The following is a 22,684-nucleotide window of genomic DNA, read 5'->3' as shown; positions in this document are numbered from 1 at the left end:
AGCACCCGGTAAAAGAGACACCATTGTGGTGAGATTAAAGAACAAGAAAAAACTGCAAAAACATCATTTTTATGTGAATGTTATTAAAGCTTATGCTGTTTTTAAAGGTGATTATCCTGAAGAATCAGTTGGAAAATCAAAGTTTGCTAGTTTACGCCCACCACATGTGCCTTTCTCGAGTTCAATGTCAAAAAACGTTTGTTGTTGTCAACGACATCAAAATATAATTCTTATCCTTGAAGCCCTGCACAAGTTTGATTCAAATTTTCTATTGTATTCCCATGAATTTCCTCTTAGCATTGTATGTTCTAGTGAAAAAGACATTTGTTATAATAATATGTGTACTACATGGAAAGATGCTGCAAAGTTTCATAATCTATATGTTTTGAATAAAATTGACAAGAATAAATGCATTACATGGTATCAATGGGAAAAAGTTGCAGGTGGTAATGGAAAAGATTATATTTAAAAGATTAAAAAAAAGGGAAGAGTTGATGATCTTTACAGCACCTTTTTTAAAATCTTTACCTTCATTTCTTTGGCATTATTTTATAAAACAGAAACAATCAATGACATCGTGATCATAAGATCCAACCTCAAAGTAAACCAGACACAGCCGTCCTTCAAGTGAGCTTTGCTGAAAGTTTTTCAACTTTGTGGCAAGATGAAGTGCAGTCAGCACATTGGTACAAGAAGCAAGTTACTGTGTTTACTTCTGTATTTTAGTACCAAAATTCATACTCGTCATCTGTCATAGCTTTAGATGATTTAAGCCATTCAAAAAAATTTATTCTTGCATTTGTTCATAATTTATTATCTAACCATATTGAATCAAGTGTTAAAATACTACAGATTTAGACAGAAGAGCCAAGTAATCAATTTATATGTATCGTTTTATTGCATCAGCAATACCCTGGTTGGAAGAGCAGCATAATTTAAAATTATTCTGGAACTTTTTTGCTGCTTCACATGAGAAAGGATTGGTACATGCTATTGGTGGGACCGTTAAAGGAATAGCAACGCAAAAAATAATCCAGAGAAAACATGTAATAACTGATGCCATAACCTTTCATGAAACTGTTAAAAATGAGACTAATTTCAATGTCTATTTTGTTTCTATGGAAGATATTATAAATATAATTAAAAAATTTAAAATTGATGAGTTATTTACATAAGCACCAGCAAAACCAGGAATATTTGCAGCGAACATAATTAACAACAGTAATTGGAAAAAACAAATGCCATCCTATTCAAGTGCCAAGTATTTAGTCAAACAACAATGTCTACAGATAAAATCACTAAAAAACTTTAAAACGTTGTTTATATGACAGCAATATAATATGGACGCGATTAGACACTGATATAGTATGGGCGTGTTCTGAAGATTACTATGTAAAAACTATTTTTATGAAGATGTAATTATATATTTGTCTAATACTTCTCTACTAAGTTTTAAATTTATTAAAAACACCCCATTTACCTGGTTTATAACTACCCAGTTATAAACCAGGTAAATTATTATATGTGGTTATAATGTGTCTGGTCACACTGTGACGTCACGCTGTGACGTTTACCACTAGTTAATTAAAGGTGCGCCTGTTTAAAATTTAATTAAAAAAATATAATTTAGCTATAAAACTTGTCAGAGTAATGTCTAAACTTTTTGTTTAATGCCAAGTTAATAATTCAGTTCATCTATATTAGCTGAATCACGGTGTTGATCTAAAAACTAAAAAACAATGAGAAAATATTGGTCACGCTGTGACGTTTTATATTTTCTTGCATGAATGAGAGGCCAATATATCCACCCAAATTTTTCTTCTTGTTTTTTATAGCACCTATTATGAGCTAACTAAAAAGCAAAACAAATTCTTCTTATATCTATTTTAATATTAAAATATTAAAGGCTTAAGACAAAAAAAAAGACGGGTGTCACGCTGTGACGGTCATGGAATTGCTCTTTAACAGAATTTCTGTCTTTGCTACACAATTTTTTTTTTTTTGCTACAGGTTTTCGCTTGATGTCTTTTAGTCACTACGTAAGACCTCCTTGCTAATAAAATGATTGCATCTAAATAGGGTCAATAGATCAAAAATTATCGGAGGTATGTATAAAGTTGTTTCAAAATATGACAAATTGACTTAAGCTACTGTTGCTACAGTCGATTTGCCATTTTATTTAACTCCAAGTTCAATTTAAGTTGATACGCTCCGAAAAGTTTGACTTTCTTTCAAAAATTTATGGGCATGTGAGACAAAACCCGTTAAAAACATGGGTTGTTCAGTGAATCATTTCATTTTTCCGAATGAAATATTTCCGTAGCATAGTCAACTTGGCTCAGATACAGTTTTGAATAAATTTTTGAAGCGCCGCATTTTGATTAATTGTAACCTCCATATCTTATTTTAAATTATATTTCTCTTTTGTATGAAAAAAAAAAAAAAGAATGTATGTAAAAAAAAAAAAAAAAAAGACAAAAAAAACTGACTGTAGCATTTGCTACACTTGCTACACCCTGGATCCGCTGTTGGTCAACACATGCTAAATGAACAAAAATATTTTATTCTTTGATTTCATTGCAAAGAATGTAATTATTAATATTTTTATTTTTTATTGATTTGTTATGCATTTTTTGATTATTTGAAAGCTTTAGGAAAATTTAGTTAAATACGTAATAAAAAAAAATACCTAATTTCAATTCCTTATAAATTATGTAAAACAATTAAGCGTAGAAAAAAATTACAAACTATAATAACTCCAATATACCTCATAATGTCAAACAAACAAGTATTATATTCTTAACAATCATATTGGATGAATAACTGTTATCATCACTATCCGACGAATCAACGAACTGTTATATTCACTAACCGACGAATCGACGAACAGTTATCTTCACTATTTGACGAATCGGAATCTCAGCAATCTTCATCATTGCACATAATTTTATTTCCAACTTGATGCGGTGATATTACAGGTGGGATAATTATATTCAAAACATCTAACGGTAATTTATAAAGTTAGAGTTAAGTGGTTAAATTTCGGGGTTAGATTGAAGTCTAACCTTGGAGTTTAACCACTTAGCTCTAACTTTATAAAAACTCTGCGAGCTGCATTCTCATAGTTTCAGGTGCGGATGCGTAAAAGTTCAACATAATTACGCTTTTGTTTGTCTAGAAATCATGACACGAAACCACTAAATTTGAAACTGTACCCTAACTTTGTGCATTGATATCTCTTAAGACCATTACTTGTGGGCAATTATCAAGCTAGTAAAACCAGAGAACTAATTTTTCAAACACATTTTTTTATGATCTTTTTGCATATTTTTACAATAAACTAACTAAATTTACAATTTAAAATTTAGATGTTTTGTATAGTGTATGGAAAAATATAAATATTAATTTCCTTAGTTAATAAAATTTGAAAATTTTTAATTTTTAATGTCAATATGATGTTTTTAAATATTTGATATTGTTATAATTACATAAAAGCATATTTATAACTATTTTAATATAATCTAAACAAAAAAAATCTTTGAAAAAATATTTATTCATAAATATTACCGTTTTTGTGATGTCACACACGTAACAAAAAAAAAAAATGATAAGTTTTATTTGTGAACAAACTAGAATGCTTTTTTTGAAAATATTTTTAGTTATAAGCAAAAAGTATTGAAGAAACAAAATAAATACAAAACTTTATGATATTGTGGAAAAGTACCTGAAAAAAATTAAAAATAGTTCGGTCACACACGCAACGTAGTTTTATATATAATGATTTGTGTGACATTACACAGATAAGATCATTAAATTTAAAAAATCAGATAATAAATAATTGATGTGGATTGAAACTAAATTTTATATACTATATATAAATAAAATGTTTTGAATATAAATAAATTTAGTATTGATATAAATTACTTTTTTTTAAATTAATCTCAATTTCAACAAGGAAACAACCACACAGTGGTATTTTGAAAGTTATTTCAGTTTGAACTTGCTTGAAAAGATAAAGTAAATAATTCTATAAATTATTAATTTTAAGGTCTTTGTAAATTTTAATAGTTTCTTGTTTTATGTTTAGGTTAATATATAATAAAAATAAAAAATGTCTTGAGCTGAGAGATTGAAAAACTTTAATTGGAAAACAAAAAGCTGATAAAGAATACTGTTCAATGAAAATAAAAAAGATTAAGAATCTGTGAAAAATGAAAGTTGCAAAAATGAACAGCACAGAAAAGGATTCATATAAAGAAAAAAACGAAAACAAATTAGTAGACAAAAAAATTAAAAACCAACTAAATGAATCGATAGAATGGACTGAAAAAAAAAAAGTTATTTCAAATTTATTAAATTATTAAAAGTTCATACAGTCTCACACACTTAACAAAATTTGTCACAAACGTAATACTAAAGCTTATAATTTATTTTTATGAAGTTGGTGAAAAAAGTATTTTTTATAAGCATCAACATGTTGTCTGTAACATAAAAAAAATCATTAAACTAATCATAGTCAGTTAGCAGAAACGTTCACACACGTAACGCAACTAATCAGTTCCTTCACTGGTATGTGCAGTAAGCATATTATTAAAAGAATTTTTATTTTTTATCAGACATATCTCCTTCTATAATATTTGAAATATATATTTTGCATATTTGTAGTAAACTATTTTTCATGTCACAAAGATAAGACGAGAATCGCCCATATGGTAAAAAAGTTATTGATAGATAAATTTGTAAATATTAATCTATTAATCAACTAATAAATGAACATGTAAATAAAATTTATGAAAAAAATACTATGGAGGTACTAAATAAAGTTTATTTGAAAGCCTCTGCAAGTGAACCGTTTTATGGGAGTTTTAACATATATTTTATGTGTCAAAGTTATATAATACCTTTTTTTAAAATTAACTTTTGTTAAAGTAATGCATTTTCTGTTGGTAATCATTAATCAACACAAAGCAATTCTAGCAACAAAACATTGATTAAATTTCTTAAATAAAAAAAGTGTTAAACAAAAACAACATAAATAAAAAATTTATTGCCAAAAAAAAACCTTTGTTGAAGGTAGTTTTTTTAATAACACTCGTAGTGTAAAAAAAGAGATATGATTATGAATACAAATTACAATACAATAACAAAGGTACAATTATTTATGTAATCTACACTTATAATACAAGTTTGTTTACAATTTTTTTTAAATTAATATTGCTATTGTATTAATATTAACTTGTCACCGTCTTACATTTTATCTTTTAAAATTTTTATTAATACTATTTTACTTTTATAAAAATATAATTTTACAATACTATTCTTACTTCTTTATTTTCTATTGTTTTTATCATTTAAACTAAAACATTTTTAACCTATTTTGACTTTAGTAAGCTTACTACAGGGGACCTAAAAAAATAGTGTTTTACTGTTAACGTTTGATGTTAACAATCAGGCTTAACTGGAATAGTAAAAAAATAGTAATTATGGAAAACTAATAGTAATTTATAATTAATGTTGATATGACATGATTAATGTTTTACTAATACATTTGAATTTATTGTTATGTTATGCAAATACTTACAAAACATTCATGATTATTCAACATGAGTTTTTTGCAATTTTTAAGACCAAAACTACTTTTTTAATGCTATATTGCACTTGAATAGCATTTGATGACCGTATATTTAATTTATGTCGCAATATATTCTAAAAAAAATATATCAGCCTTTGATAATTAATTGAAACTTTTATTATACACAAATAACTGTATTATTACGGTGTGGTTACAAACTAGAATATCTTAAAACATTTTAAACAAAGAAAATGCTCTCTACTATTATGCGCCTTATAACTGCTATTGTATAAATAATATACTTCTCTATTGCATAAATAACATACATGCTAAGCATGATGCTTTCGTAGCAACTTGAAAAAAACAAACAAGAAGTTAGATAACATTTGTCAACCTCTTTTATACTAGCTTGCTTGTTAAACGAATATCTGAGTATTTCAATCAAAATATTTTTATTATAGATATTTCAAGACAGATGAATATTTTAAAAAATGTGGTGCTTGTAGATATCTTATATATATATATATATATATATATATATATATATATATATATATATATATATATATATATATATATATATATATATATATATATATATATATATATATATATATATATATATATGTATATATATATATATATATATATATATATATATATATATATATATATATATATATATATATATATATATATATATATATATATATATATATATATATATATATATATATATATATATAGTTTATATATAGATATATATAGGTATATACATTATATATAGATAGCTTATATATATAATCTTTTTAAACGTTTCTTTTTTATCTTAATTCTTTAAAAACATGAAATTCGTATGATAATTCTTAAAAAAACTGTGTTTTGAATCCAATTTGTTATTGGAAAAAATGTTTATCTTGAAGTTTAATGGTTCTTCCTTTCATTTTGAATGCCTAAATAATAGACTTTATCTAATAGACTTTTACAGTTCCATTACTAAAATGTATTATATCTAGATTTATATGTAAAAAAATGTATTATATACATATATATATATATCTATATATATATATATATATATATATATATATATATATATATATATATATATATATATATATATCTATATATATATATATATATATATATATATATATATATATATATATATATATATATATACATATATATATATATATACATATATATATATATATATATATATATATATATATATATATATATATATATATATATATATATACGTAAGTGTATATATATGAATAAAGAAAATATCTTTATATTATCATGTATAATATTGCATACTTGAAAGAGTGCTCAATAGATAAACTAGAGCTATATAATATATATGTTACTGTTACCCACAGTACCAGGAATTAGCTATATGCTAATGTTTATAATATAATATAATATAATTTAAAATTGCAACTTTGAGTTTCATGTGTTATCACAATCATCAGGCAAGTGGTAAAAGTTTAATTTTGCTACCTGTAATATTAAATTATATTCTAAACATTACCATTCAGCTAATTCCTGGTACTGCGGGTAACAGTAACATATATATTATATATATATATATTTATATATATATATATATATATATATATATATATATATATATATATATATATTTCAGACCTAAAACCACGGTTATTATGTGTAACCTACCAGTACACATTGACCGCAAAAACTAATTTTGACAGCATGACATACTTATTTTATAACCTTTGACAGTTTGACATACTCATATCTAAAAAATTTTTTTGAAATTTTCATGTGCAAAAAACGTTTTTGCGCATTTGTTAAAGCAGTATCGAAAATGTGATAATGTTGTAATGTTTGAACTGTTTTACAGGGAAGCATTGTATAAGCATATGCGATTTTATAGCAATAACTTTACCTTAATTAGACTTAAACACCTGTAAAAGTGTCTTCTCAACATATTTAAAACGTCTAAAAACTTTTTTTAAATCGTGCATTTTTTAGTTCGTATAATAGATCGTCGCGTTGGTTTTGACAAGGTTCTAACTGAAATTTTTTATGTTAGGAGAATTAAAAAAAAAATCTTTCAATATTTTTTTAATGTTTACTTAAAATTATTTATACTATTGTTTTTTTATTTGTTTACGTATTCTTTTTTTGGTTGATCCATAAAAATACATAAATAAATAAAAAAAAATCATATAAACATTTTTATTTAGACATTGAAAAAAAAAGAAAAAAATATTTATTTGCTATTCTCCTAATATAAAAAAAGTTAGAACCTTGTCAAACCAACGCGACGAGATGTCTTTGATAAAAGATGTCATTGAGTAAAAACTTTGTTTAAACACAGAAATCATTAATGCTATGAAACTTTAATTGAAACACTTATTTTTGTTTTATTACATGAAAAGATAAACGAAGTTGAATGTTTGATAAATAATTAATAAAAAATGTAAATAATGTTTAATAATGTAAAAATATCTTCCGATACAAAAAAGCCGTTATATCTTCGGATACAAAAAAGCCGCAATCGATAGTTAAAAATCATTTTAAGAATTATTTTAAATTGAAAATTTTTTGCAAAAGTGAGTTATTTCAGAAAACATTATAATTTTATTTGAAACCATGAAAAATTTTGAACAAATAGTTCAAAAAATGCTAGATGAACAGAAAGTAATTATTTTAAAAGAAGCCGAAAGACTTTTAAATATCCAAGAAAAAAACTTTTTAGCCATGACAATCTCAAATATGAAAACTATTACAGATCGACTTGATTCTATTGAAAATGAAAAAGTTAACATTAAAAAGAAAATTATTGCCATGCAAAAAGACATAGACAACATAAAAGAGAGTTTAAACTCTCAAGTAGAAATTTTTGTGGGAAAATTGTCAGAATTAAACAAACATATTGAAACGGAATTAAAGCATAAAGATGATAAAAAAAAATTTGAGTCAAAAAAAACAGTTAAAGTGCTAAAGATATTTAATAAAAATTTTTGCAATATTGAAAAGTATCTAAGTTCAATTACTGGCGTTTTAATATACGAACGGTTTGCAAACGAAACTGAAGAATTTCAAGATAGAGTTGGTAACGACGTGGAAGAGTTACATGTAGAAGGTAAGAGTTTAAAGGCTTTTTAAATCATCAGGAAAAAAAAATAATGTAGTACATAGCACCTTCAACACAAAATACTGTTATTTTTATTTTTAAGTATTTTTTAAATTTATTCTTTTAATATTTTATAAATAAATACTTTTATAATTAAGCGCTGTATTTGTTTTGAAGAAGCTACTTCAAGTAAAAAAAAAAATAAAAAAAAATAAAAAATTTTTTCATATAAAAAAGGTCAAAAAGTCTTCAGCTAATATTATTTTTCAGTAATATATTGTTATCAAACGACGAAATAATATGCAAGGACTAACTGAGCATTTAACCATTTTTTTTTTTTTTTTTAAATGGCCACCTTCACTAGTTGAAAATTAATTGTAAATTAATTAATTGTTAAGATGCTCTTTTGATGGAACAAAAATTTTAGTTAAATGCTATAAATAAATATTAAGCATTAAATAAGTTAAATAAAATTTAATTAGTGTCTCAACAATAAAAGTACGTTGCTGTGGCAAAAATATTTCTTGACTTAAGACGATAAAAGTTAGTATATTTTTATTTAAAAAATTTTTGATGATACTTGTGGTTCGAAAAATGCATTTTATTTTAAAATTGGCTGCACAACCTGACAGACAAAAAAACAAAGGTATTATTTGTCAGACCTGGTTACTTTGTGTCAACATCGTCGTGAACATGATAAAATTTTTGTTCTTTTCTTTTATTTATCAATTTTTACTCATAAATCATTAAATCCATTTTTTTGAATGCCTACATGTTTAAAAAGAATTTTTGTCATGTGCGTTCAAAGTAATCAATAACTAAATTATTCATTTTTTATTTCGTTAAACCATATCCTCAATTATTATTATTAAAAAAAATATTATACAGTAAAAAATATTATACAATTACTTAATTGTAATTACTTAATTAATAAATTAATTAATTATTATTTATTAATTAATAGTTGAAGAGTAAAATTTAAAAATATTTCTGTAGAAGACGATGTTGATTCAGGATCATCAGGGCCGGTTTAACCACTAGGCGAACTAGGCGGCCGCCTGGGGCGGCACTAAAACTTGCTGCATAAAAAATAAATACATTGAAAACATTGCCAAAATATTTTTCAAATCACTTTTGAATTAAATTTAAGAGATTTGAAAAAGTATTCTTTTAAATCGTGTCAAATAAAACTAAAGTCAAAATCGCGTCAAATAAAACAAAAGAATCAATTTTGATACTTTTGTTTTATTGCGATTTCTTTTTTCTTTTTATACTTTTTATGCAGAATGAAACTTTGTAGTAATTAATACAATGCAAACTTTTCATTACTCGTTTATAAAAAATTTGAGCACGTTTGCAATGTGTACATTGCCACTAGATTTACTAAATTTTATAATTAAAAATAATCTAAAAGATTGTGACCCCAACACTGTAATAGCTTTAAGAATCCTTTTGACACTTCCAGTTTCCGTGAGCGAAACTTCTCAAAACTCAAACTGCTAAAAATATTTTTGAGAACGTCTATGCAGCAAGAAAGGCTTGCTGGATTAGCTACTCTGTCAAGTGAACACGATATTGCTAGAAACATTGAACTGAAGGAACTTGTTTCAACATTTGCTGAAACAAAAGCGCGAAAAGTGAAGTTTTGGAATTATTTATTAATATATTATAAAGTTACACGAATATACGTTTATTTAAGATTATGCATGTATATATTCTTCCGAATGTAAATACAAATTGTAATAACATAGCTTAAGCATTCCTTTGTGAAAATAAGTTGTGGAGGGGGGAGGGGGCGGCGCAGTGTGTCAGATTCGCCAAGGGTGCCAAATATTCTGGCGCCGGGCCTGAGGACTATAGTTACTAATATAAATTTTGTCGATGCTGTTTCATTAAATACTCCATTTAAATGCTGTTTTCTCCTGTTTTATACGTCATTTTACGCATCGACTGCTTCTTTATGCGAAAGTTTTTCCTCAATGAGAAAACATGAATTTTTCTCATTAGACAACTTCATGTAATTTTATGTTCATTGTTTTTTTTTAATTTTTACTTTACTTTTAATTTTTAATTTACACTTTTTTTTTGTCACTACTTTTTTTAAACTTTACTTTTGCGTCATTTTACATCCTGAAGGCGTCTATACAACATCTTATCGGCACAGTCCGTACGACGTTATTCAGACGTCTACGAATGTTTTGTACTCGATGGCATGTTTTTTCTATTTCGTCTTGCATAGTCAAGTTTATCTACTTACTAAGAGGGGCTCTTGGTTGAGTAAAAGCTAGAGATGTTGTCTCAAAAAAAACACTAATCTTAAACAAAAGCTAAATGCATCCGGCTACTTTCTTATCGAAGGCCTCCAAGTCAAAGGCTTAAAGGGTAAACAGGTTCCATCTGTTGATCAGCCTCGCAGCCCTTCTTTATTTATTAGGCTGGCCTAGATGTATTTATAATACATTGTTTCCAGTTTAGGATGTTGAATGCTGGATCTTCTTGACTAAAAGCATGGGCTTTCTTGTGTCTCTGTTTTTATGACAAGATAATTCCTTCTATTATCTCATAATGACGGTGCAGCTCTAAAACTCAGTTTATTGGTTCTGAGGCCGGCTGGTAGTCAGGTTTCCCAAACTCTTTAATAGCTCCCAGAGAGATTCCATCAACAGCTGTACGTTATTAGAAACGTAACAGTGCCATGTTGCGCATGGATGGTTTTCCTTTTTGTATTTTTAGTGTGCGTAGTCGAGGCCACGTTTAAAGCCCTTTGTTACAGCGTAGAGTTTATTAACAGTAATGAGGCAATTGCTTGAATAATTTAATAGTGTACTGAGCACTATCTGTGGTTTGAATGAAGCTCTTTAACAAATTTAAAAATTACTAAAGTACCAAAAACTATGAAACACAAATACCATCAGCATCACCAAGTTCTCTAAGCCTATCATTCACTATTATTCGTGCTCTTCAAAGTGTTTTTTCTTCTGTTGAGTTATATCTCTTACAAAGCTCACAAGAACTACTTGCTCTTCGTGAGACTAATTTAAGATTATCCGTCTCATCTTGTGATCTTAGTGTTGATGGTTATCTTCCTTTAATTTGTAAAGATTCCAAAAGTCACATGCTTGACCTGGGCATTTACATTCTTAAGAATTCACCCGTTTGTCGGGAAACTAGGTTTGAATCCACCGACTATTCTTTTATGTGCTTTCGTTTAGCACTACTTCACTTTTTCACCTTTCTCTTTGTTTTATATCTCTCTCTTTCATCTCAAGACTGCACTCTGTTTGATGTTATTTCTGATCAAATTGACCAAGTCCTCTTTATCCATCAGCCAATATCGTTGTTGTTAGTTATTTTAATGCTTATCATACTGGATGGCTTGGTTCTAGTGTCAGTGACTATGCAGGCGTTAAGGCCAACAACTTTTGCCTTTCTCAATCTCTAACACAAATAGCCTACTTTCTAAATAGCTTTCCATACAACTCGAATCATTTACCTTCTCTACTCAAATTTTGTCTTGTTTATGATCCTGGTTAGTGCTTAGTTTCTCCACATCCACAGCTTGATCTCTCTAAAACTATTATCTTATTCTTCTTCGTCATCAGAATCCCCCAATCATTGTATTGCTTACAACTAACTTAAAGCTGACTGTGTCTCTTTCCGTGATTTACTTCGTGATGGCCCTTGGGTAGAAATCTATTGTCTTCATGCTGACAAATTCATGTGACAAATTCATGTGCTTCTTACGTAACTTCTTAAATTCACGCTGGCATGCAATCTTATATTGCCTCTTAAACAATCAAAAACTCTCTCTTCTCCATGGTTTTCTTCTTATTGTGCTGCATCAAATTCTAATTGTAACCATTATTTTCATATATATCAGCAAAACGATTCTCCAGAAAACACACGTCTGTTTACTATTGCTAGAAACAATTGTAAAAAGGTTTTGTCTTACGCCAAAGCCCGTATTCTCAGGTCACAAAGTCTCCTATTTCATCTCAAAAATTAGGCTCTCGTGACTTCTAGAGAATTTTTAAGAATATTTATAATAATCTATTACTCCACCTCACTTATATGGTTCAAATTTTGTCACCTAAAGATGAAGCTAAATTGTTTGCTAAAAACTTTCCATCAATATCATATTTTGATCCATTATTCGTATTCTATCTAATATAGCAAACAAATAAGTTTATCCATTGCTTGATGTTTGTATCACTCCAACTTCTGTATCTAAAGTGATTTCCTGCTTAGACTCTTTTACAGCGTGTGGTCTGGACAACATACCTGTCATAGTCTTCCATAACTTTTCTCTGGAACTGTTGTCTATACTTTCAAAACTATTTAACAAATGCTTAACAGAGTCTTGTTTTCCAGCCTGCTGGAAAGCAGCATCTGTTATCTCTATTTTCAAAAACTCTGGAGAGCGATCTGACTCGTTTAACTACCGTCCCATTAGTCTTCTCACTATCATAAGCAAGGTTTTTGAGCTTTTAATCAACAAACACTTAATTTCTCATCTTGAATCTCATAAATTACTTTCTGATCATCAGTATGGGTTCCGTTTTTCCCCTTCTGCTGCTGATTTGTTAACGGCAATAACCGATAGGTTTTATCGTGCATTAGATAGAGGTGGTAAGGTTAATGCTATTGCTCTTGACGTTTCTAAAGCTTTTGATAAAGTTTAGCATGGTGGTCTTCTCTATAAGCTTCTTCTTACGGTGTATCAGGTAACACCTTTAAGATTATTGAATTCTTCCTTTTCAATCGTAGTATAAAAATTGTCCTCGATGGACAGCACTCTTCTTCATATCTTGTTAATTCAGGGGTTCCTCAAAGTTCTATCCTTGGCCCTATACTCTTTTTAATTTAGTTTTACTCACTTTTGCTTCAGCCCAATACTCTTTTTAATTTACTTTTACTCACTTTTACTTTAGCATGGTGCTCTTAGTGGCTGGTGAACTTTAACTCAGATAAAAAAAAATTTCAGCTAATCGTTATTGCAATAACCTAGATCTTTCTATATTTATGAACAGTAATGTACTCGATGAGTCATCCACCCTTCATTTTTAAGGATTAAATCTTACTTCCAATCTTTTTTGTAAACCATATATCAAATCCATTGCATCTGCTATGGTTCTAGTCTCATAATTTTAAATTAGCATCTGCTAAGGTTCTAGTCTCATAATTTTGCTTGCAACTTTCTTACTCAGGATTTTATTTTTTGCCTCTATAATACCGTCCTTGTATGGAAAACCGTTGCCATATCTGGGGCGAATCTTCAAACTTTTTTCTCTTTTATAAAAAGTGCAAAAACGCGTTGTAAACATAGTTGGACCTGTACTTGCAGCCCACCTGCAACCGTTATCATATCGTCGTAATGTTGCTTCTCTTTTTCTTTTTTACAATTACTATCACGGGCACTGTTCTAAAAGGTTTGCATCTCTTGTGCAATCTACTTAAGTTGATTCTCGTGTTACTCGTCATTCAATTAAGTCTCATCCTTTTTACTGTGACTGTTTTTAAGGGCTCCAATAATTCTTGTTCCTCTAGTTTTTTTCCTCGAACATCAGTTTTTTGGAATTCGCTCCCTTCATCTTGTTTTCCTGATTCACATAATTTGCAATCTTTTAAGTCGTCTGTTAATTGCTATTTTGCTCTATAAACATCTTTTCTCTTCCAGTAACTTCCAACTCTAATAGTGATTGCTTGCAGCCTTTTTGAAAGTAAAGATGTTGAAAAAAAATTTTTGTGCACAATTTCGGATTCTCAGTGGCATGATACTTAAGGGCTCACCTATCACTAATTTTGTAGTATATTCGAAAATCTTTCCCAAAAATTTATATCATCCTTTTTGACCAACAACACATAACAAACAAAAGATCAGTTTTTACATCTTCTGCACAATATTACATAATTTTTATTTTAAATGAGTTTATATTGTTTTCGAGTTTGTTAAACAAAGTTGTCTTCACTTAATTTCATTAAAGTGACTAAAACTTTAGCTTTTTTCAAGCTAAGTTCACAAATTTTTATTAACTATCAAAAATTCAAATACAGCCAACTTATGAAGTTGTGTAATAATAATGAAAAACATAATAATGAAAGCATAGCATGAGTTAATTATACTTTGAAAATATATTTCTTAAAGTTAAGCTGATTTAATTTTGAAATTATACCTTTTTTTTCCTATAAAATAGCACGATTGCTAAAGCTCTTTTCATTTTTTTATACATTATATAATAATACTTAATGCATTGGCGGATCTCAGTCTTTAACCTGCGTAGGTGAGTGGGCAGTGTTTAGTCTGAAATTAAAGCATATTTCATTGCATATTTTAGAATTGTGGTATTATGATATCTTAATAATGCTTCCATTAGTTTTTTAGAACTAAAATGCAAGGAAAATATTAATTTCATTTATAGTAATAATGTTGTAAAGCAAAATTTAACCATATATCTGTAACATCTATTTTTTACTTAGGAAATGATTTACAAATAATAGTGTAGGGAGTGACAAGATGCCCCCCATAACAAACTCTATCGCACACAAAAAACACTTTTATAATTATTAGCGTTTATTCTTTTTAATACCAACGTTTACTTGCAAAATATTGGTAAAATAAAAAAATGGTTTTACTACTGGTAAAAAATATAAAAATTTATAAAACAAACATTGGTTTTTACTTAAAAATTTTTTTTTTTTTGTCTCTTAACTTACTTTTACTCGGACACAACTTACAACTTTACTAAAAGCAATAAAATAATTTTGATAAGTTATCATGTATTGGTAAAATATATATAAATTTAATAAAATAAAAAATATAAAAGATGAACATAATCTAAAATCACCTAAATTAAACAAATTTTCACTCTCTTTAAAACAAATTGGTAAATTAAAAGTAAAGCCATCAATTTATTACAAAAAGGATCATTGAGGTTGAGGTACCAATGGTATTGAGATTAATTTATTTGTTATTTGATAAATATGAGACTACTTAGTAATTTTTATGGAGCACGAAGATTTTGAAACTGTTTCTGGTACGTTAACCCCAATATTATCAATGTTAACAGTAACATTTTAAAAATTGTTCGATTTATTTAAGTATTAAGTTAAAATATAGAATGTACCAGTAATTACAGAAAATATTCAAGCTAATAAAAATCCAAAATCAGAATGTTGATCAACTTGTATTAAATATTATTATTAAATAAAAACTCCGTTAAAAGTGGAAATTTTCAACTTTTTTTTACAGCTTGACCTTGTTTTGCCACGACAACACATATTAGTTAAATGAAGGGATTGCCTTAAACACACGTCAACTTTACCCAGGGCCAGATAAATTATGCAAATGATAGCCTACTAAAGATAAGGCGTCGGTAAAAATTTTATATTGCAGAAAATATTTTATGTATTATAACTTATTATGCATTAGAACTTATTATTAAGGGGTAAACAGAGTCTATCTGTTGACCAGCCTCGCATCCCTTCTTCATCTATTAGGCTGGCGCATATGTATTTTTAAGACAATGTTTCCAGTTTAGGATGTTGAATGCTGGATCTTTTTGACTCAATGCATGGGTTTTGCTTGTGTCTCCGTTTTTATGACTATTCAACTCATTATATTACCTCCTAATGAGAGTAAAGCTCTAAAACTCAGTTTTATGGTTCTGAGGCCGGCTGGTAGTGAGGTTTCCTGAACTCTGTAGAAGCTCTCAGAGTGACTGATTCCATCAACAGTTGAAAAAAATCAAAGTATTAACAGTGCCATGTTGCGCATGGATGGTGTCCCTGTTTTTACTTTTGGTGTGCATTGCCGAGGCCACATTTGGAGTCCTTTGGTACGACTTATGATTTATTAATAGTAATGTGGCAATTTCTTAGGCTATTAAACAGTGTTCTGAGTACTGTCTATGCTTTGAGTCAAGTTTTTCAACTCGTTTAAAAAAGAATAAAGTACTAAAAACTATAAAACACAAAAAAACCATCATCATCACTAAGTTCTCTAAACCTATCATTCACTAATATTCGTGGTCTTCAAAGAAACTTTTCTTCTGTTGAGTCTTATCTCTTGCAAATTTTAATAGACCTACTTGCTCCCCTTTGTGAGACTAATTTGAGTTCAGCTGTTTCATCTTGCAATCTTAGTGTTGATGGTTATTTTACTTTAATTTGTAAAGGCTCCAATAGTCACAAGCTTGACAATGGCATTTACATTCATAAGAATTCACCCATTTGTCAAGCAACTAAGTTTGAATTCACAGACTATTCTTTTATGTGCTTTCTCTTTGTTCTATATCTCTCTCCTTCATCTCAAGACTGCACTCTTTTTGATGTTATTTTTGATTATATTGACCGAGCCCTCCCTCTTTATCCATCAGCTAATATTTTTGTTGTTGGTGACTTTAATGCTCATCACACTGAATGACTTGGCTCTAGTGTCACTAATTTTGCAGATATCAAAGCCCACAACTTTTGCCTTTCTCAATCCCTAACTTAAATAGTCAATTTTCCAACTCGCTTTCCAGACAACCCGAATGATCCTAGTCAGTGCTTAGTTTCTCCACATTTACACTTAGGTGCATCTGATCACAGTTTGATCACTCTAAAATTATTATCTCATTTTTTTTAATTATCTCAATCCCCCTTTCATCGTACCTCTTACAACTACCTTAAAGCTGACTGGGACTCTATCTGTGATTTTCTTTGTGATAGCCCTCGGGTAGATTTCTTTCGTCTTCCAGTCGACAAATGTGCTTCTTACATAACTTCGTGGATTCAGGCTGGCATGGAATTTTTTGTTCCCTCTCAACGATTCCAGGTCAAGCCTCACTCTCCTCCATGATTTACCTCACATTGTGCTGCTGCGATTGCCAATCAAAACCGTTACTTCCTTATCTATTAGCAAAACAGTTTTCCAGAAAACAGACGTCTGTTTATTATTGCTAGAAACATTACTGAAGACCATTGTAAAAAGGTTTTGTCTAACGCCAAAGCCCGTTATTCTCAGGTCATGAAATCTCGTATCTTATCTCAAAAAGTAGGCTCTTGTGACTTCTGGAGAATCTTTAATAGTGTTAATAATAAGGGCAAATCTTAAATTCCACCTCTCTTGTATGGTTCAGACTTTGTTACCTCACATAAAGACAAAGCTGAATTGTTTGTTAAAAACTTTTTATTAATATCACCTCTTGATTCCACTGGTTGTGTTCTACCTAATATTGCCAACAAACAGGTTGATCCATTGCTTGACATTCGTATCACTCCAGCTTCTGTATCTAAAGTGATTTCCTGCTTAGACTTTTCTACAGCTTGTGGCCCGGACAACATATCTGTTATAGTCTTGCAGAAGTGTTCTCCAGAGCTGTCATCTATACTCTCAAAACTATTCAACAAGTGCTTTTTAGTGTCTTGTTTTCCAGCCTATTGGAAAACGGCATCTGTTATCCCTATTTTCAAAAACTCTGGAGAGCGATCTGACTCGTCTAACAACCGTCCCATTAGTCTTCTTCCTATCATAAGCAAGGTTTTTGAACCTTTAATTAACAAGCACCTAATTTCTCATCTTGAATCTAATAACTTACTTTCTGACCATCAATGTGGATTTCGATCTTCTCGTTCTACAGCTGATTTTCTAACAGTAATAACCGATAGGTTTTATCGTGCATTAGATAAAGGTGGAGAGGTTATGGCCATTACTCTTGACATTTCAATAGCTTTCGATAAAGATTGGCATGCTGGTCTTCTCCATAAGCTTTCTTCTTATGGTGTATTCGGCAACATGTTTAAAATTATTGAATCCTTCCTTTCGAATTGTAGTATAAAAGTTGTCCTCAATGGACAGCACTTTTCTTCTTATTCTGTATTTTCAGGGGTTCCTCAAGGTTCTATCCTTGGCCCTATACTCTTTTTAATTTACATTAACAATCTTCCAGATATTCTCACATCTAAGGTGGCATTGTTTGCTGATGATACTACCATTTATTCTTGTCGTGATAAGAAACCAACACACTCTGATTTCTTGGAGGGGGCATTTGGTCTTGAAAAGGATCTCACTTCTGATACAGCATGGGGCTCACAGTGGTTGGTGAACTTCAATAAGATAAAACTCAACTTTTTTAAGCCAATCGTTATCGCAATAAGTTAGATCTTCCTATATTAATGAACGGTGATGTACTCGATGAGTCATCCACTCTTTATCTTCTAGGATTAACTCTTACTTCCGATCTTTCTTAGAAACCATATATCAAATCAGTTGCAAAATTAGCATCTGCTAAGGTTGCATCTCTTTATCAAGCTCGACACTTTCATACTTCGGATTCTATTCTCTATCTCTATAAATCTCAAATCCGGCCTTGTATGGAATACTGTTGCCATATTTGGGGCGGATCTTTTAATGATGTCCTTTCGCTTTAAGACAGGGCGCAAAAACGCAATTTTAAACATAGTTGGACCTGCTCTTGCAGCCAGCCTCCAACCATTATCACATTGTCGTAATGTTGCTTCTCTTTCTCTTTTCTACAAATACTATAATGGCCACTGCTCTAAAGAGCTAGCGTCTCTTGTGCCACCTACTAAAATTCATTCTCGTGTTATTCGTCATTCAATTAAGTCTCATCCTTTTTCTGTGACTGTTCTTAAGTGCTCCAAAAACGCTTATTCGTTTTTTTCCTCAAACATCAGCTCTTTGGAATTTCCTTCCTTCATCTTACTTTACTGATTCATATAGTTTGCAATTCTTTAAGTCGTCCGTCAATCTTTACCTTGCTCTACAATCTTCATCTTTAGAGCGGACCCTTTTTTCTGGCACCCCTTTTCAGTAAGTTGGTAAAAAACGAGTCTTACGCAAAATATTGAAAATGAAGCCTATAACTTGTCTTCGCGAACCCAAAAAAGGGTCTACCTGAAATACACGTCAGCCTTACTTAGGGCCAGTGTACAAGGGGAGACTTGTGTGTGCATAGAGGGACACTATACTCTTCCTTTGCATTCATCTTTTTATGTTGGTTAACTAGAGTCTTTACAGAAAATAAAGTTTTCTTTTGGTTAGCTGGCGAATTATGAAACGGTATGGTTTTGTTTAAAAAAAATTAAAAATAATAACAATAAAGTAGTTATTCATTCAAAAACATTTATTTATTAACAAGTACTTGCTAATTTTAATAATTTAGAAAAAACACTACCAAGGAAGGTTATTTTAATTAGTGCGTACGTACTTTTATATTAACCCTCTCCCTAAATCTTTTACACGCTATTTAAAGACCTTCCTTCCCCTTATGAGCGTACGTATTTTGTGGACAGCCATTTACTTTAGAAGCAAGAGATGAGGGGTTCAAAGCGTTCTCTTGTCATAAAAGGAAGCGTGAACTTCCTTGCTAAATTCTCTTTTTCTCATAGCAGTGCTCTCTGACAAAGACCATTAGGTCTTATTGGGGCACCTAAAAAATAAAATATAAGAAAATAAAAACATATATTTATATATTAAAAATTGTAAATTGTTAGATAATTAACCGCATTTACGGTTACGATGAAATTATTTAGAGCAGCCGTGGCGCAGTGGTAGCGCACTTGCCTCAGAAACAAAGGATTCTTGATTCAACCTCCACTTCTGGGCATGTTTTGCGACACCGGTTCGGAAGGAGGCGTGAACTTCCAATTAAATGCTCATCCGCGGTGCTCTGTGATAAGACTATCTGAACTTCTTGGGGCACCTAAATAAAATTAAAAAAAAAAAAAAATTGTTTTAAATTTTATGAGTATTTTGTCTTTAAATTTTGTTATTGCGCACGTTGCGTGAAAATAAAATATTAGGCAACTTGAGAATGTTTAGAATGCTGCGCGTTCTTAGTAACGTAAGTGAGCAATTAGAGGTGACGGAATAAAGTATACATACTGCTTGTCTTATCTCAACGGTTATTCCATATACGCATATGATTTAAAAGTTCTTCATCAAAGCATTGGTATAGACATAATAATTACTTTAATAGATTTTGTTTTATTTGGGTACATGTCAAAAAAAATAATAATAATAATTTATTAACTCTATAAACATCTGGCACAAAGTGGTCTATTTTAATTTAAACTTCAACTTTTTAACTTTTAAATATAATTTTAGTTTATTTGAAAGTCATAAAAACACATAACTGTATAAATATATTATACAGTTATATGTTTTTATGACTTTTGAATAAACTAAAAATATATTTAAAAGTTAAAAAGTTGAAGGTTAAATTAAAATAGACCACTTTGTGTCAGGTGTTTTTAGAGTCACTTAATTAAATTTTTTTTATACTATACTTAATAGTAATTAAAGTGTCTTATGGTGATTACACTTATATTACATCATAAATTAGACTGAACTAGAACCAGATTTAGAACTAGACTTAATTTTAAACCATTTAAAAACTTCGAAGCAGTTTTTAAATTATTTTTTAAATTTAATCTTGAAAAAATATTTTAATAATGAATGATGTAAATCATCACTTTAGATAGATAGATATTTATTAGAAACGTCAAATATATGTTCTAAAGGACACAAAGGCCCATACAAAGATGGACACTAACAGCGTGCCCATAAATAAATTCAAAAAAAAAATCCACTACTACAAAACCGATAACAAAATTTTTACAGCATCCACATGTAAAAAGCGATTAATTACTTTCATGAATGAATTAATCACTTTCATCAAAACTTATCAAAATAGTTGATTATATATTGATAATCAAAGAATTTTTGAAAAAATACTAATAATAATTTAGTAAATAGAGTTTAAGTATTGGAAAAGTTGTAAAACAGTTTTATCCTTATAATAAAGCATATTATTTTTCAAAGCACAAATGATATTTCTAACAATTTGTTTTATATAATAGATCAAATGGACGAGATTGATGGTTTGCTTGATGAAGTTGAGCAAAAGTATTGCTCAAAGGAAGAAAACACATTAAACAAAAATCGAACAAAACTTCCACTTCAGAAAGAAACCAATGTTTTGACTCTAAATGTACCAAGGTATTTTATAAAAAAGTAATATTTTTTTTAACTACATGACAAATGGTTCTTGTTGGCTGAATTAAATTGTATTAGTTTAGTGTGGGTAAGGTTGAAGAAGTTCCTAAATTTTGAATGGTAATTCTCTTAAAAGTCTGATTGTATCACAATAGAATACAAAGTTTTTTGAAATAAATAATATTAAGAATATTTGAATTGAAAATGCACATTGAAAAACTTTTCTTAATCATCTTGCAAGCACAAGAATATTTATTTTGACAATTTCTCATAACAAACAATAACAACACTAATTACAAAATTAAAAATAGAAATAAATAAAAAAAAAAAATATATTAGCTAACAAATAGTACATGTTAAATTTTATTTTATAACGCTACTTTTGATATTTTATTTATTTGTTTGTTTTGTTGTTATGGTTTTATCAAAAAATGAAAAGAAAAAACATTTATTGTTAGAAACTTTAAATTACATCTTATAAAAAATAACTATTATTAATTTTTCAGAATAATATTTTGAGAGAATTTAGATACCCTCCTTATCAAGAATAAATATACTTATTAGCGTTATCAAGTCAAAATATATTAAGTAATGAGCGTATCTAAACTCCCTCAATATATTGTATTGAAAGTACGAAGTTTTTTTATTAATTATTACAAGTATTTACCCTTGAAGCAATATAACTCTTGCGCAATATAACTCTTGCAATGTCTTTGTTTATATTTATGAGTTTTATTTTGTGAAAAATAATAGTTTAGAAAAATATTGTTTTATAATATTTACTTATTATAACACTGCATCAAAAATAGTTATAAAGAGTACATTTAACTTTTTAGTCTTTAGGCAAGTGAAAGCACAATGGTATATATACTACCATTATATATATATATATATATATATATATATATATATATATATATATATATATATATATATATATATATATATATATATATATATATATATATATATATATATATATATATATATATATATA

General features: G+C 28.6%; 1 protein-coding gene across 3 annotated transcripts in view; it reads left to right on the top strand.

Annotated features, from left to right (window-relative positions):
- The first annotated feature begins 8,160 nt into the window (after nt 1-8,160).
- LOC136072086 (cilia- and flagella-associated protein 418-like) overlaps nt 8,161-22,684 on the top strand; it is a 52,842-nt gene continuing 38,318 nt past the window's right edge. Inside the window, exons 1-2 of one of the 3 annotated variants that reach the window (XM_065820310.1) lie at nt 8,161-8,696; nt 21,552-21,690. In XM_065820310.1, the coding sequence (XP_065676382.1) occupies nt 8,204-8,696; nt 21,552-21,690 (632 nt within the window). In that variant the 5' untranslated portion in view covers nt 8,161-8,203. The remainder of the gene's footprint in view (nt 8,697-21,551; nt 21,691-22,684) is intronic. The other 2 variants (XM_065820308.1, XM_065820309.1) reach the window with 2 other exon arrangements.

The sequence above is a fragment of the Hydra vulgaris genome, chromosome 15 (assembly GCF_038396675.1).
Source record: "Hydra vulgaris chromosome 15, alternate assembly HydraT2T_AEP".
Lineage (NCBI taxonomy): Eukaryota > Metazoa > Cnidaria > Hydrozoa > Anthoathecata > Hydridae > Hydra > Hydra vulgaris.
The sequence above is the reverse complement of the archived record's forward strand: the minus strand, read 5'-3'. Positions and strand labels throughout refer to the sequence as shown.